Source organism: Pseudorca crassidens, chromosome 1 (genome assembly GCF_039906515.1).
Source record: "Pseudorca crassidens isolate mPseCra1 chromosome 1, mPseCra1.hap1, whole genome shotgun sequence".
Taxonomy (NCBI): Eukaryota; Metazoa; Chordata; class Mammalia; order Artiodactyla; family Delphinidae; genus Pseudorca; species Pseudorca crassidens.
The window spans coordinates 102,524,267-102,541,190 of NC_090296.1; the positions used below are offsets into that span (position 1 = coordinate 102,524,267).

At 35.1% G+C, this 16,924-nt stretch overlaps 1 protein-coding gene across 1 annotated transcript in view; it reads right to left on the reverse strand.

Annotated features, from left to right (window-relative positions):
- Positions 1–952: 952 nt before the first annotated feature.
- WDR72 (WD repeat domain 72) overlaps positions 953–16,924 on the reverse strand; it is a 192,111-nt gene continuing 176,139 nt past the window's right edge. Inside the window, exons 18-19 of the mRNA XM_067747546.1 lie at positions 8,833–8,937; positions 953–3,318 (exon numbers count right to left, since the gene is read on the reverse strand). Coding sequence (XP_067603647.1) covers positions 3,263–3,318; positions 8,833–8,937 — 161 coding nt within the window. The 3' untranslated portion in view covers positions 953–3,262. The remainder of the gene's footprint in view (positions 3,319–8,832; positions 8,938–16,924) is intronic.

A 16,924-nucleotide genomic window follows, 5' to 3' on the forward strand; every position in this document is an offset into this window, starting at 1 on the left:
TTCATCAGAAAGATATCTACTCAAGAGTTTCAACTTTGCAACTTTTTTGGTCACAGTTCATTTTGAAAGTATTTTACATTGCTAACTAGGTACATGTTTACAAAGTAATGACTTCCATATGAGATTAGACACAACTTTGAGCACTTTACACGTAAAATAACATTTTGTGGAGAACTAAAGAATATATAGCACTACTTTTAAATAACTGTGTAATCAAAATGTATGCAATAGAAATTTTAAAATTACATGAAAGAGCCCATTCTGTAAAAATGACTTTAAAGTCAATTGGAATTAATATATTCTGAGCCTTCTTTTTAAACATCTGGCATAAAACTTAAATTTTAAAACCTCAATTATTATAATGTGCCCACTAAAGACTGAAGAGAAAGAATATCTTTTCTAAAATTTTCATATTAATAATTATAAAAGGCTTTTAAATACAGAACATTGGAGGGAAATGTACAAGGAAGGAAACAAAAAATACCCCAATACTACCATCTTGAGATAGAATGTTAATACTTAGTAAAATATTTCCTATCGTTTTTCTAATAGTGACATGTTTAAAGTAGCCTTAACTTAGTTTCTAAAATAGCAACAGAATATTTCAGGCCTGAGGCCACCGTTCCATGTTTATAATGCTATAAATTTTACCTTATATTTGAAGTGTTTTACAGTGTTCAGATTGCTTTCCATAAACCATCTCGTACAGGGCCTCTGGATGAGCCCTTTGAGGGAGCTCTCTACATGGATGGGGAAGCGAGGCTCTGAGATGCACAGCAAGGACATGCTGCCTAGACACATGGCAGTGAAGTTCTGGCTCTTAAACATAGATTCTTCCCTTATGCAATATTGCCAGTGTGTAACTCCACAATGAATAACAGAACCCAGGCTTGCAAATTTGAAAATATGATATTCCTTGGAGGAAAATATATAATCATAAACATCACCAAGATTATTACCAAGAAAGAAGCCCAATGTAATTTTTAAATGATTTACTTATTACAATGCCAAGGAAGACTCTGGATACAAACACATTTGTTCGCTAATACAATTACTCCACTCTTACCTAAGACTGTACATACAAAGGGACAAACACCTAATTAAGAGGCAGTCAGTTTTGAGTTTCTAGGTACGATATGAGTGATCCATTTAATTGTGTGGCAATTTACTATTTCAAATTCTCCTCACAACAGAAATTCCTGAAACATGTTGAAAGTAAGTCAATATCATTATTTTTAAACAGACTAGTGGATCTGTGTCATAAATACACTTGCACATGTGTATCAGGGAACATTATTTAAATGTCTATCTCTAAAACTCTCATTTTTAGAAATTAAAAGTTTTGATAATTAATGGTGTCGGTCTCCAGAATTCATATTGATAAAAGATTTTAATTAGTCATTCGATAGGAATTTTTAAATTTTAGCAACTATAAACTGTGTTACCAAAAAAATCTTAAAAATTTCATTTAGTAATGTCAGGGTTATGCTACTTCTAATTTCCTATAGCTAGTGACATAATAAAACATTTATCAAGAATTCAATATTGGTTTCCTTGGACCTGAAAAAATGCTAAATATGGCAACTATTTAAACTTATTTTTATTCTTCTTTGAAACAAGAATAATAGGACATAGCTATAAAAGCAAAGAAGTTTATTTTTAATAAACATAACAGAACTTGAGCATCTGAATTAGTTACAACTATTAAAATTGCCCTTGTGAGAGGATATATCCTTACTTGATATTGCTATCATTAATAATATTTTTGGGAGTCCTCCTTGTAATGGCTTTCAGAGCCAGAACACAGCGTGCAAGAAAATGTGTTCCATTGCCTAGCTTGCTACCTTCCCTTATTTTGAAATTTGTTCCACACGTCTTTTGACAATTTTCAGAGGGGTGAGGGAAGCACACACACACATATATGTATATTTTTTCAAAGGATGGTAATTTTCCATCATTATTCATATTAACAATATGTTATTGTTAGTGACATACAACTCAAAAGTAATTTCAAGTAATATCTTTTAGGAAAGAAAAGAACACACATTTTTGTCTATTTTAAAACAGTCACACTCACCTCTCTAGTTCTGGTATATTCATTTACTCCAGTCATTAATTATAAGCTCTGTAAGGGTAGAAACCATTCTATTTCAATTTTATAGCTCTATTCTCTAATCTCCCCCTCTCCCTTGCCCACTGCATCCTCCCTTGTACAGAACCTGATGCTGATGCCCCAAAAAATGTTTGTTGAATTGAAGTGACTATAACTTCCCTATTAGATAGATATATAAAGATATATATCATATATTTAACACTTTATTTCCATTTTTCTATGGATTAGTCAATATTTGTATTCATATGCACACTAATAATCTTCTTGATGATTTTCTGTAAATTCAGGAATTATACAATATAAATCACAGCAAATAAATCAGATCACTAAAGGCCTTAATATATGAGCACTTTATGTCTGTTCTTATTTATATTGCTTCCCATATTTTAGTTTGAGAATCCCTGCTAGTCAAGCTTCTTTCTGGGAACAGAACTACAAGAGTTTTTACTTATTAAAGATCAGTTGTGATGTGCTATCAGTAGATTCCCCTTCCCTAGTTTACATGTATATGGCCAACAAGATCAACCTTTAGCGAAAGACATTAGCCTCTATGTCATTAGAAGTCTAAATTAACTTGACTGCACAAGATTGGTCCCTATTATACTGTGTATCACTTATTTGGGCTAATTGATGACTAAATGGAATTGGCTATTTGTTGACATTTCATGTTTAAGGATGAGATTTACCATAGGGTGATTGATCTGAATTAAAGCATCTACTAAGACAAAATATCCTAACCTAACAAATGAAACAAATTTGGTAAAGTTTTGGATCAAATACATTTAAGCAACATTAAATTTAAAAGCATTGTTTGTTACATTGTTTAAAAGCAATAGGGTTATATAATTCAGGAACTGAAAAATGGAAGAAAATCTAAAATGGTATTAAATTTGTGTCTGTGGGCTGGCACTCCTTGTTGGAAATAGTCAAACAAAAGTAAGAGGCATTGAATGATTTAGACAATGATTTTCTAAAATTAGATGAATTTGAATGTTTTCCATCAGTAATGACTCTGGCCAAAGTATCAGCAGATTTACTACAAACTAATAACTAGACTAATAACAACATAGCTTATACACAATGATAAACAACTGGCATGTTTGGGGTTTCTTAATTTGTCCAAATCCAGTTCAACAGATGAGATTCCATTTAGCACAGCTTGCAGGAGCACACCTTTGCTATCCATAAATGATGCCTTCGTTCACCTGGAAAGAAAACAGATTATCTTGGGTTATATGGTAAAATAAAGAAATAAGAGAGAAGAAAGGGCAGGAGGAAGGAAGGGAGAGAGGAAGGGTGGGAGAGAGGGGAGGATGAAAGGAGGGAGGAAATGAGGAAAGAAATAAGTGAAGAAATGGAAGAAGGAAGGAAGAAAGGAATTACCTATAATTTCTACATTTCTTTTTCTATATGAAATAAAATGTTAAGACAATAAAGAAATTCTTATAAACCAGGCCTCAGGTAAATGTATTTTAATTGCACATCTTATTGGTATAGGTCTTTTTTAATCACCGAGAAAGGTAAAAAGTTGTCAACAAGATGAATCAAGTTTGAAATTAGTAAATTTCCATAAATTTCAAGGAGCTGAATTGTTCTTAGAGAAACTCACAACTGCAGTTTTAGGACCAGATGTTATAAATGTCAGTTGAAATATGGTTTGAGCTATGGAATAAAAAAACCGCACATACTTCTCAGACTACTTGGATGATTATTGCAGGCTAAAAGATCACTTGATTAAATTAATTTGAATAATTAGAGCACTGTGCCTCAGTAAACTACTTCTAAACACATTTATATTAATGTTGTGACTAATCATAGTAACTCCCACTCCTACTGGCAAAAACTCAAAAAGCTGATTATTTACTTTAGCTAAACCAATATTCAGAATTGTATTATATATGTATTACATATATATGCCTAGAATTTTATGTCCTTTAAAGGTTATTAGATTAATGCTTAAAATTTTCCCTTTGGGTAAATTATTTACAATATTGATATTGTTAAACTCAACTAGAAGACGGAGCTTACATGTTTTTACTACTGAAATTGTTCTTACTTCTTCTGGAACGTTTTTTTTACCACTAAGCATAAGAAGTGTGTTCTTGATGGCTATGATTGATGGGCTGCTCGCACATTCTACATTTTTTCTGCTTCGCACATCATCATCAGCCATCTCCAACACTCCACTCCTGAGTCTGTCCTACTTTCTGTTACCTGATTTTTGCTGGTGATTCATGAGCCAGAATAGTATAAAAAAAAAAAAAAAAAAAAAAAAAAACAACCTTGGCTTTTCACAACGTAGTATCCCCTAGGAAACTGTAAGAAATCTAGTTTTGTTCATCAGATTCATGCAAATGCAATATTGATTAACAATGATGTATGTAGATCTACATAACGTGCTATATAAAAACCACTAAAGTGTTCTGTTAATGGCAGATGCATACTGATTATAAACTACTTCAGAATGACATAAAAATGCTTATCTGAATCCTTTTTTTTGTACTTCCAAGTTCTCTCTTGTCACTACTATTTTCAGCTGAAGCTATATTTAAGTGCACTATCCCTGGTGCACTAGGAAGTAAAATTCTTAATTTTCCAAGCCAATAAGGTGATAAAAGCTCAAGGTTTCTCATTAACACTTGGATAAAATTTGTGAATGTCACACTAAATTTTTTATCATCATGAGTACAAAGATGAGGGGCAAGGAACACTTTTTTAATATTCTGGAGATTGGGGATTGAGCTATAATCACTGTGCATGGAACAGTTAATAAGAAGTTAACCATCAAAAGACTAAACTGAACTATTTTTGTGATAACATCTTTCAGTTTCAAAAGCAACCAGGCCTTAAAGAGCCAAAGAAAGCAAGCCTAATGGCCCTAAAAACTCAAAAAAGGGAGCTGCAAGTTCACATGTTGTCTCAGTGCTTCTATTACTAGACATTGAAGTTATTCCCACAGGTTCCAGGAATGTATAAATGCTGGTGAAGAAGCCAGTAGACTTCACAGAGTCTAAGCCAGAAACTTCAATCTGGGATTCACCTGTGAGTCAAAACTCGTTGCTAATGAATTATTCCAAAGAAAAGACACTGCTGAGGGAGGCCTTAACCGATCAGACAAGACCTCCAGGTTCACTAGCTGGCTCAGAGTAACAAGAATGCTCTGGTCTAAAGGTGCTTTGCCAACCTTAATGGACTGCAGGCACCCACCTGGGTATACAGCTTGAACCAATAAAGAGATCACAATGGCATGATGAATAAGGTAGAGCGCTTTAGAGACTGGGTGAATGACCACTCCACCAGGTATCTAAATTGTGACCTATATGCACACTCCAGGCCATTTACAAATGGGTCATCCTAGTCATTTCAGTGCTGGAGAAGCAGTGATGTCAATGAAAAAATAAACAATCTACATACTGAGTTCAAAACCCATTTTATTCAAAGACAGTCAATTTGCAAAGTCAACCTTACTGTTTTATATAAATTCTAAAAGTTTGATTTTATTACTGATATTTTTAAATGCTCTATCAACATTTAAAACATTTCAACTTCATCTTTTAAAAAATTGTTTTAGTTTTTCTGTACTTCAAGTTTTCTTACTCTCTGCAAATGCAAATTAGTTGATATGAGCAATATAAAGCTATATGAGCTAAAGTAATATGATGTTTAGAGAATTTGCCAAGAAATCTTTCCTTAGAGAGAAGAATATGTGAGGCAATATTCTTGAACTGTGCTTGAATAGGAAAATGATTTTTTTGTTTTCATTTTCCAGATGCTGTTTGAACAACTGGGCTATTAATTAAAAATGATGTAATAAATATATTAGTCATTTAGAATTGCATAGATAAAAACCATGTAAGGTCAATATCCATTAAAGCCAAAAGACTGACCACATTCAACTTTGTAACTAGGGGATTTTGCATGTACATGAAAATGTTAAAAAGAATTTTAAATGAGTGATAATATTCCAGGTGAAAATGGTAAGAATAATTCATTCATATTTAAATACACTCCTTTCCATACAAGAAATAATGACTATACTAATGAAATTATAAGCTTAGCTACTGAAGCAGTTCTATTGGTTTGAGAACATCTTCTCAAAGCTTACCATTTAAAAATCCCAAATTTTGTTTTTTCTTCTAACAAAGGCAGTTAAACATGCTTTCCAGAGAAACACCACCTGTACATGGTAAATAGAGTTAACTAAACAACCAAAGTAATGTTTATAGTTTTGGAGGCCCTACATTTGAATGACTTGATATTTTGAAGTTAATTTTTGGACGCTGAGAAGTGGACAGTCATATTTTCACAGTACAAGGAAGTCCTACCATGCCACCAATTTCACAAATCTTCCTTCATGCTCAGTTTTAAGAATTTTGCCTCTCAAATGCTCAGACTTCAAGGAACTGCACTCTCTCATCAAAATCTTTCTTACTAAACAAGCACCCCTGTCAGACGTGTCTTAATTTCTTATCACAGAATTTTATCCACACAAGGAGCAATAAATAATTCATGTCACTGCCTCTTTGTTGTGTGTCCCTGAACTGCACAGAGCTGGAAGGCTGACAGCTGTGTCAGGACAAGCACCAAAGATCTGACATGACAAGTGACTAACAAGTTTCTTTCAGTTCATAGAGAAGGAAGACAATGGCCCAAAGTGCAGAAAGAAAGCTTGAAACAAAATAAAACTGCTTCTTTCTTTTTACCTAAGTGTTTGCTATGAGCTTATTTCCAACCCACAAGCCCTGGTCATTTTATAGGACTGCCCAGCCCCCTTTATTCCTCACACTCGCTTGGCCATTTACGCCTGGCCACGGATCAATATGAGCAATTCTTGGAGAAATACGATGTCTCCATGACAACCAAGCCACAAATTCTCAGTGGAAGGCAGTGAGACCAGTAGTGAACTCTCCAGAGGTTTCTAGGCCTATAAGGCAAGATGTCTTAAAATGCAGGAATGGACAGAGGAAAAAGCCAGAGTAATTCATTCTTTATTACCAGTTTAATGATGTCCAATGTATAGAATGGTACTCACTTTTTAAGTTAAGGTTCTTTATCAGCACCTATATTTTCTAATCTTTCTTTTTTGATATATCCTTTTGTTTATATCAATCAGATAGACTATGCTATATTTGAACCTCACTACAATTCCACTCATATTGAGGGATGACTGAAATTTATTCTACTTTTGAAACAGTATAAAGCTGATCTATTCTTGCCCAAAGCAATGAACACTTCGGTTAAAAACTTGCCTCGTGGATTTAACTGCCTGTTAAATGATTGATAGAAACCTAGTTTAAAAACTAGGTTTTTAAACTGTTTTTAAAACAGTTTAAAAACCTAGTAAAAATTAGACAAAATTTTAGTCAGAACTAAAAGTAATTTAAAAATAATTTTAATAGAAATCTGATGCTACCACTACCCGCTCCCTTTTCACGTGGGACACATCTACATTTGTCGTTTGGATATTATGGCAGGGGTTGGGGCTAATGTGCTAATGAAAAATTTCTGTCATTGCTAAAGATGCCATTTCTCAGTTCCATGGATTCTGAAGCAGAAGTGTGGCTGAGAACAGACATCCAGCAGCAGTTCATCTTTTGAGGAATCTTGGTGTAGTGGAGGGGACTGAAATACAAGCCATTGCCACTGGGCCTATCGGGGTTCCGAGATGACTTAGGGGACCTGACATAGATTGCAGGCTGCACCTTTCACTGAAAATTAAATCTCAGTAGCTCTCCTCGGGGAAGGATCAGGGGACTGTTTGCAGCTGCCCCCTGTCAGCGAAGGCTACAAGATTTGGAAATCTCTTAACTAAGCTGACAGGCCACAGAGAGGATGAATCAAAAATCTGATACATGGATCAGCACACAAAGATGTGAGAGGGTAGAGAGTACACAGCGGCCAGAGAAAACAGGCAAGAAAAACGTTCAGTGAGGGAAGATAGTTAACTCTTTCGCTCATGGTAATAAGGCATCTTCTAGCACCTTATGGCTTTGCAGTGAACCAGGAACTGTCGTTCAACTCTCACAAGAATTTTTTTCTCTTAATTAATTAGTTGTTAAGACAAGGCATGCTTCAGAACAAAACAAAAACAAAAATTCATGCTTAAGCATTCCTGGACATATCCTTCCAGCACATTTCTGTCTGTTCTTCCCACAAAGAGAATACAAACATTAGTAACCTGGACATAGGGTAAATCTTATTGAGTGAGGAAGGGTTACTATTTTGTTTTGTTCTAAACAGTTGACACTGTCCATTCGTTCATTACTGTTATGCTAAAATCCTCTCATCCCCTTTAGAGTTCTGTTTGTATTTAGAGAGGTAAAACAGATAGTAATGATGACGATTTGTTTCTCTTTTCCCCCTAATTCTCCATTTCCACTTGATCCCATTATTTGAAATATTTAAAATGTTGCCATTTTTCCAGTTTCCAATCTCTGCTCCTATTAACCACTTTAGCCTAAAATTGATGATAATGAACTAATAGTGTCAGCTTCCCTTCTCAGTCATAAAGCCTTTGTACTTCCTCCAGCTGAATTCTTGATGAAAGAGGAAAAGATAACAGCTCCACACTGTGACCCCTGGAGGTGACCATTAATTTGACAGTGCAGCTGCTAAGAGAAAACAGCATTACAATGTCCTCTCCCCCCACTCTCTTCCAAGGACCCCAAAGCTGTGTCAAATTTATCATTTATACTTGACTATTTTTAAATGGCTTTCACCTGGATTCTCAGACTCTTCCAAGACACATCTGTCAGGCATGTCCTCGGTGTCTTGGAAGTTTGCCGAGTTTGAGCTGCTGTCATGCTTGACCGGACTGACTGGAGCTATTAAAAAAAGAGAGAGCAAAGAAAGAGAAAGAGAGCGATGAAAAAGTAGTAATAAACACCATTAAACATTTCCTTTCATTTCCACAGATATTTCCAGGGACACACTATGTAAACACAAATAATAAATTGAAATAAAATGTATCCTCTAAGTATGTATTGGCAGACATGTAATTAGTTGAAAAATCTATACATGAGACTTTATCTTAGAAGAAAAATAAGTTCATGGCATCAGCTTAAAAGCTACAAAGTAACGAAGTGATCCCTTCGAAGTAGAAATCGTATTTTTAATGCATAAATCTAAAACAATATAGTCAATTAACAGCAACAGGACACAGAAGGAAGAACATCAGGCTGTTCAATTAGACCAGCTCTATGCTGTTGCAATGGTTCCTTTTGTCACACAAATCACAGTGGATGAACACTTTTTATGCATTTTGGTTCTCTTTCATCAAATTAAAAACTATTGTTCCAAACACAAAAAGCCCTATAAGAATAACTTTAAAAAGATAGAGTGAATACGCAAATGATAATAAGGAGGGCTGGTGTTTTGAATGGTAGGTCTTCAGTCATGATATATTTTCTGAGTAGGAATTATGAACAGAAACAGAAGCCAGCGTAGGAATCTAAAATTTCCTACAAACACATTACAACTACTAGCTCTGTTAGAGAAACACAGACTTAAGTTTCCACATTTTTCCACGAGTTGTACTACTTTGTCTAAATTCTCTCCACAAGTAACATATTTCCCTGTTATATTTGTTCAAGGAATCATTTGTCAGGAAAAGTAGACATGGTCTTCATGAAGACACTCTGAATAACAAAACAAAGCAAGGCTTCAATAATATAAATTATGTCATACTTACTTGTCTGAAGCCAAACAAAATTGAATTTTGTCTATCACAAATTGCTGCGGTGAGAAGTACCACTGTCTTCTCAGGTCTTGATAACACACACAACATATTATTTATAAGCCATAAATGCAATAGAGAAAATATAGATTTATAAGTCATAATATGTTTATATATATTTAACATAGATATTTATAAGAAATAATGTGTTTGTTGGCCCAGGGGAGTGGGCCTGGCCGCTGTTCGTAAGCCTCCCTTAGGAGATAAGGGAGCAAATGCAGAGGCTAAAGCTTGTGTTGCTTCACACGTTCGATAAATGATACAAAGGAGGGCCGCCTGAGGTCCAAAGCAACCTTAGGAGAGCTCACACCTCCCAGACTCCTTGTCTTGTTTTCATGGACTGTGCATAACAGTGGTGACCATAACCTGAGGCCCACATATACAGATTTAAAGGTGACTTGTAACATGATTCTGGTCCAAATATTCTTGCCAGTTTCACCTACCCTCTCAAAACACAGATAGTACTGCTCTTTTCTGTGGAAGGGCAAGCATAGCATTTGAATTCACTGCTTTTCTAAAACTTTTTGTATGGGAACAAAATATGAGAAAAAATATACAAAATTCTGATTTTGAATAAACATACCAAATGTTTCCTTTTCTGCATTTGAGTTTTCTGAAAAAAAAAAACATGGAAGTAGGTACCATGTCTGTTTTATTTACCTCTGTATGCCCTGGGCTATGGAAAGTATTCTTGAAGGATCTGTGCAATGGGTGAATGGATGAACAAATGAATGAAGCAGACGTGCCATGCTGGATGTCCTCCCAAACCAGGAGGATATGTGCTTTGAGTTACTTTCAACCTGATCTGCTCGGTTTCTTGTTAGGCCCACTTGAGATAAAAGATGCATATTTACAAAACAGTAGTGTGGGTTAGTCCATGACTTGGGAGGAGACACCTAAGTAGTATGTATGGGTAGTATGTATGGCCTAAGTAGTTATTTTGATGTCACTGCCTTTAATTTAGTTTTCCTCAGTTTAGATCATACTTACAGATTATTTTTGAATCCATAGATTTTTGTGAAAGGTTTAAGTGGAATAATTAAATGCATCAAAGTTGCAGAGTACTATTACATTGGTCAGAATTTTCTGGCATGCTTTAATGGTTTTTTTTCTCTATATACCTTGTTAATTTTCTGAGATACTTACATTGGTATTTATAATAGGGAATTAACCATACAACTAAATCTATTACTAACAACGAATGAAGTAGCATCTGTGTTTACTTGGGCAACTGCATCACACTTGTGATCCCATACACTATTCTTTCATCTAAAACTTGCATCTATTCATTTATCTATTCATTCCTCCAAAAGGCTCTTCTAGACACAGGGGCCTCAAAGAGCTGAAGAGAGCATGGTATTAGAACAATGGAAGTCAACGCTTGCAACCATTTTTAGTGGCAATAAAGTGGTCCCAGGATAAACTGACATACCAAATCTTTCAAGAAAAGTGGAAAGTTAGATGTAGTTTTAACTGCATGATCTTTATTAAACTCACAGTATAAGGTACCATGCAGCTATTTTTGTCTCCACCTCTGATTTTGGAGGGTGTGCTTTTTGTGGGGGTAGGAGAGTAGAAAGGGTTGTTCTTCAGATATTTTGCTTAATTACACTTTAGCTTCCAAATTTGAGATGGTACAAGATGTGCCATTTTTTTACTGGGTAGTTTATAGAGTATCCAATTAAATCTACTGTGGAAGAAATCCCTACATTCTGTCAATTGGGAACAACAGACATTGGAGAGGTTAATTACTGCCATTCCACTTTTTTTTTTTTTTTTGATAGGCCAATCTTTGCAATTATTCTTTTGGGTGTTTCTTGTGATGTTTCATCAGTAAACTCTGACATGATGTGTGGCCTAGGCTTCTGTAAATGAATCATTTCAAAACTGATGAAATCAACAAATATTGATCAGTCATTATTATGGGTAGAGCTCTGTGCTAGACCATGTGAGGGACAAAAAACACGAAGCACTTTTAATGTGCCCGCATACAACTTGTGATCTAGTTGAGGTATAATACAAAGTAACTAGTAGGAGCATTAGACACAATATTCCAAGAGTGACATGGTTTTTAGGAATGCAGAGGTAATTCCCCTGCAATAGGGTTTGTTGGGAAGTGAAATTTAAATTAAATCTCCTTGAGAGGGAAGGTGTGAACCCAGGCCTGGCCAAAGAAATACATTAGCCTGGGGTCACAGATATATTTAACAGACTGTTACTGCCTACTTTTGTATGTATTTTTAATGAATTCTCCTTACATGTCTCTTTGAGCTTTTCTTGAATTGCTATTGTGGCTAATTCTCCTCACCTGTAGAAGTTAGCGATAGACAGGTTTTTCCTTGCCGTAGATAGTCAATAATTTGATCTTTACTGATGGTGGGCCCATTTATCACAGTAAGCTCTCCTTTCACTATACATATTGACTTTTATTTATCAATACTAAAGTCCATTTGTAGTTCGTCACTAAAGTTCTTGGATATTTTCAGTAGTTTTTGAAGATGCATTTTAGAGCTTGGCAGAGAGGTACTTTTGACATCAATACAGTGCAAATGGTTGCTAGGCTCACGCTTAACTTAAAATCAACTGTTTATTTCCTCTGTAATGCATTCTGAAATAGTCTGCATTTGGGGGCGAGGGGCAAAAAGACGAACACTTCTTGACAGTTCTACCACTGAAAGATGTAAGGCTGTTCCATTTATTCATCACATACCTCAAAATATTGACAACTAGAAGGCCAGTGTTCTAAATATCTTTGTAATATCTTTGGAAGCTAGATAGAGGGAGAAGTCCACGTACTTTGTAAAGATGCTTTTGACTACGGTGTGTTTAATTAGTGTTAAAGAAATTCCTAAAGAAATAAACGGTTCAACTGTAGACAATACAAAATCAGTTTTTAAATTACACTTAAGAACATATAATGAGGACGCACAGAAAATTGTATGACAAAGACCCTATAGAAGAATTTACTGAAAAAAAATGTGGTGACAGGGTCAGCAGTGGTTATGCTCCTTTACCTCCCTCTATTCTCTATTTTGTTTTCAGTTAATGTCTAAAAACTCCTTCCTGCCTTTTCACATCATTTGTGGAAATGCAAATTTTCAGTAAATTTTGAAGGTGGCTAGGCCAAGGCCACAAACAACTTTAAGAACCATCCTCCCCACTCCCAGTGAGAGAGTGACCACTGGGAAAAATCTCCATCCATCTACACAAACGGCAGCTCATTCTACCAACCTAGGCCAGTACTGTAGTATATATAGAGCCCTTGTGTAAAAATCCATATCATTCTCAGTGTGAATAAAACTTGCAGCCCAAACAATGTTTTCAATGTGATGACTAATAAATGATTAAAAAATAGATCCCATCCAGCATGTGTATGGAGTTTTAGGAAGCACTGGAGATATTGATAGGAAAATCATTTATAAAACGATATAACAGTTTGAAATGCTGGTCAATTGAATAGAATAAACCACTGTATTAGCAGATAAAACTCAGACAAAAATCTAAATTGCATCCTATTCAAAGGCATAAAAATAATGTGCATGTTACAGAGGTCATGAAAGATTAAAAGTCCACTCAGATTTGAGGAATGAGCAGTGGAAAAGAAGTCAAAGACCTGAGTTCAAATCTACTAGCTCAATATGGTGGACAAGAGTTGATCACTTCTTTGGCTGAAAATTTAGGTCTCTTCTCAATAAGGCACCACTATGAATCAACTAAAAAAAAATCTTTCTACAGGTTTAGAAGGAAGAAAAACTACAGTAAGTTCAAGTACAATAGAATTAAATACTAACGCAATCCTGACAGATCACGAAAAACTGCAATATGTTTTAAATTAGAAGGAGGCATAATCAGGGAAAAGACTTTAAGTGATAACACTAAGGTTGTAAACAAAGAGGATGTCATTTGAACAGACCACAAATTCAGTTTACAAAGTGGTTCTCTCTGGACAGATGTCTTATCAGAAAAACATATCCAGCTAAAGAGCTATGTACATATTACCCCTACTTAAAGAGTATCTACTGAGGTAATCAAGTGATAGGACATCCTGATTACATTTGAATAGCAATAGCTACATCCTGCATCAGACTTCAGGCTTACTTTGTGTTCAGTGTGGACTGGAAACTGGAAAAAAATATCATATAGGAATGCCTAGAATTAAATAAAATATCTAATGCTGCTTTATAACTAAGAAATAACTGTTTTATGGGCAAGTTCAGCAAGATGAGTTAAGATTAGACTTATGTGTTTTACTATCTTTCTGAAATTGTAATCTGACACAGAATATTATTTTCTGGCTGACATTTTCTAGTGTGAATTGCTTTAAACATGAGGTTTTTTCAATTGGTAAAGAAATAAATTTTCCAAATGCTGTGAAGAGTAACTATTATTTTGGTATCCTAACTAGATATATAGAATTGGAATTATTATTTTATTTAAATATTTTGTGATATATAATATACATATGCAGAGGATCAAATTCTTTACTATCTAAGGGGAAAAAATTTGTAGCTAATTTCTACAGTGACACAAACAGCTAAATGTCTAATTTGGGGGAAGATAAATGTGAATGAGAAAGAAGTATTAATTGGTTACTGCATCTTTTTAAATAATGTTTTATTCCTCTAAGATATAAAAATATTCCTGTTATCCAGGATGTTTGAACAATGGGTTGCTTTGGTAAGGCTGGTAAATAAGCAAATACATCTCTAGCCTAATGTAAGACACGAGACAGACACTTGGACGATTTATGAAATGACTGAGTAAAGCATCTAACAAGAATTTCTAAGAATTAAAAAACCAATGATTAATTTCACTTGAAGTTTAAGGGAGAAATCTTAAGGTCAGGCATAGGGTTTATAGCTTAAATATACCCAAACACCTCCACAATCTATTACTAATGCCAACAGGCAGACTACATAAAGAAGGCGATCCTACCTGCCTTATTTTGGGGAAGATAAAATTCCTCATTTTTTAAAAGGTGAATACCAACAACTTCATTACAGAGATGAGCTTCTTAGTTCCCCAGGGGTGGGGGTGGGGGAGGCATGTTGTACTAGAAAAAAGCTCAGTTAATAGAAGATCTATTTTTAAATTCCACTTCTGTTCCTAATAGTGTGACCTTGAGCATGTCATTTCACTTTCCTGGACTCGGGTGCTTTTATTAATAAAATGAGAGAATTGGACTGGACAGCTTCCTTGACATCTTCCTGCCAGTTAAGAATCCAAGACCAACCAATCACTGAACAGGATAGTAAGAAGATAAGTGGCTACTACAGTAACCTTGGAAATAATGAAGGCTTTTGAGGCCCTTTCTCAATTAAGATTGATATTTTCCTACAAGTAGTAATCTCCATCTGACTGAGGGACAGAGGAAATCAGGGCAGCTTCAGAGAGCTCCTTTGGTAGTTGCAATGCCAGGGTGAGGCAGCCCTATCGAAAGATGACCAAGAAAGGACTGAGGCTGCAGTATGGCTACTCCTGAGAACAAACAAGGTGACTCCCTGGCATAGAAACATCCATCAGATATTTACCAATGGTGTAAAAAATCTTTAAAACCAAATTAAAAAAAAATAAGTTATACCTTACCCTTCTTAGAATCATATTTATGCTATTAATTTCTTTAAACAATCCCTCTCTTCATTGATCAACTTGGCAAATATGAACTTCATGAACTTCAGTACAAGATGAATCATCCTAAACTAAATTAATTGGGTCCATGAAGTAATTGCAAGAAGCAAACCTGCAGTGGACAAGCCATGGCCTGGAAGTTAGATCTGGGTTGGGTTGGGCTGAATTGGCATTAGACTCCTCTGAAGACTGGCCCCATCTTGGTTTCAGGACCCCAGACATGAAGAGGTTCTCAATTATTGTTTGCTGAATGAATGGACAGTGTTATAGAGAGATGTGGTATTCCTATGGAATAGTATTTTCCTCGTGTCAAACCTCTTACAGAGAGAATCAGTAGAACCCCAACTCTTTCTATTCCTTTTATATGTAAAACTGCAGCCCATGAAGTACTTTGTCTTACTCAAGCCTGGCAGGAAAACCAACTCTAATCAAATTATTTAAACTCTCAGACTGAAACAGACTGTAGAGACATACTGGATGTAGGATGGGGAGAATATGAAAAAGGAAATGTGCAATCTGGGAAGTAGAAAAGGAAATAACAGGGAAAAATGCAACTTTCCTTTTTTTCTGCTGCATTTCTTCCTCCACCCTCCCCAAAAGGCAATTCTGAGTTACCTATGAGAGGTTTGCCTGGATTTCTTTATGTGCTCCTTTAGAGTACCAGCTCCTTGGCAAGCAGCATTCCAAGGAGAGAATTGCTAAGTAGATGAGCAAGCACCTTTTTTTATTTTTATTTTTTAATCATCAAATCAAAATAATTTCCACAGCTTTGGTCCCTGGTCAATATTGAGTAAATTCAGAGTGGAAATAATCCAGGGAAATAGTCCTTATTATTATTTTTGTATTTATCTATACTTTGGTAAAGAAGAGATTTTCTAGATGCAAGAAATAAGCTAGTCAGATCAGCAAGCTCAATTCCAGCTTTTTACATTAAACCATAGAGGTAATTATTCAGGATAGGGGGACTCAGGAACATCTTATCTGAAAGGACCCCTTCATCACTGAAAGGAAGTATAGGTGATGCATGAGTTCTAAGAAAGTATAGAAATTAACTCTCACACTCTTCAGGCAGTTTAGATTTTGTAAAACTCATATGACTTTTCTCATAAGGACTGAATCTATGGTAAAAACAGAAATGCATTAATTTTACTGTTCAGAAGTTCAAGAAGTTGAAAGCAGGAATAGATTCCAAAGAAGAAAACAAAAAGATTCCCACATATTGATACACTGAAGAACAGTCAGTAAAGGGAGAATTCTAAGAGGAATTTGTAGTAAACTTCCCAGCTTCCATTTGAAAATTTAGAAGAAGTTCAGGAAAACAAGAGACCCTTCAATCAATGGAGCATCATGCTAGCATTTAAGACTAGAGATAAACATGATTTATATATGAGCTTAAGATAAGGATTCACAGCATAGGGCAATTTAAACCAGAGCAAAGTCTACAGTTA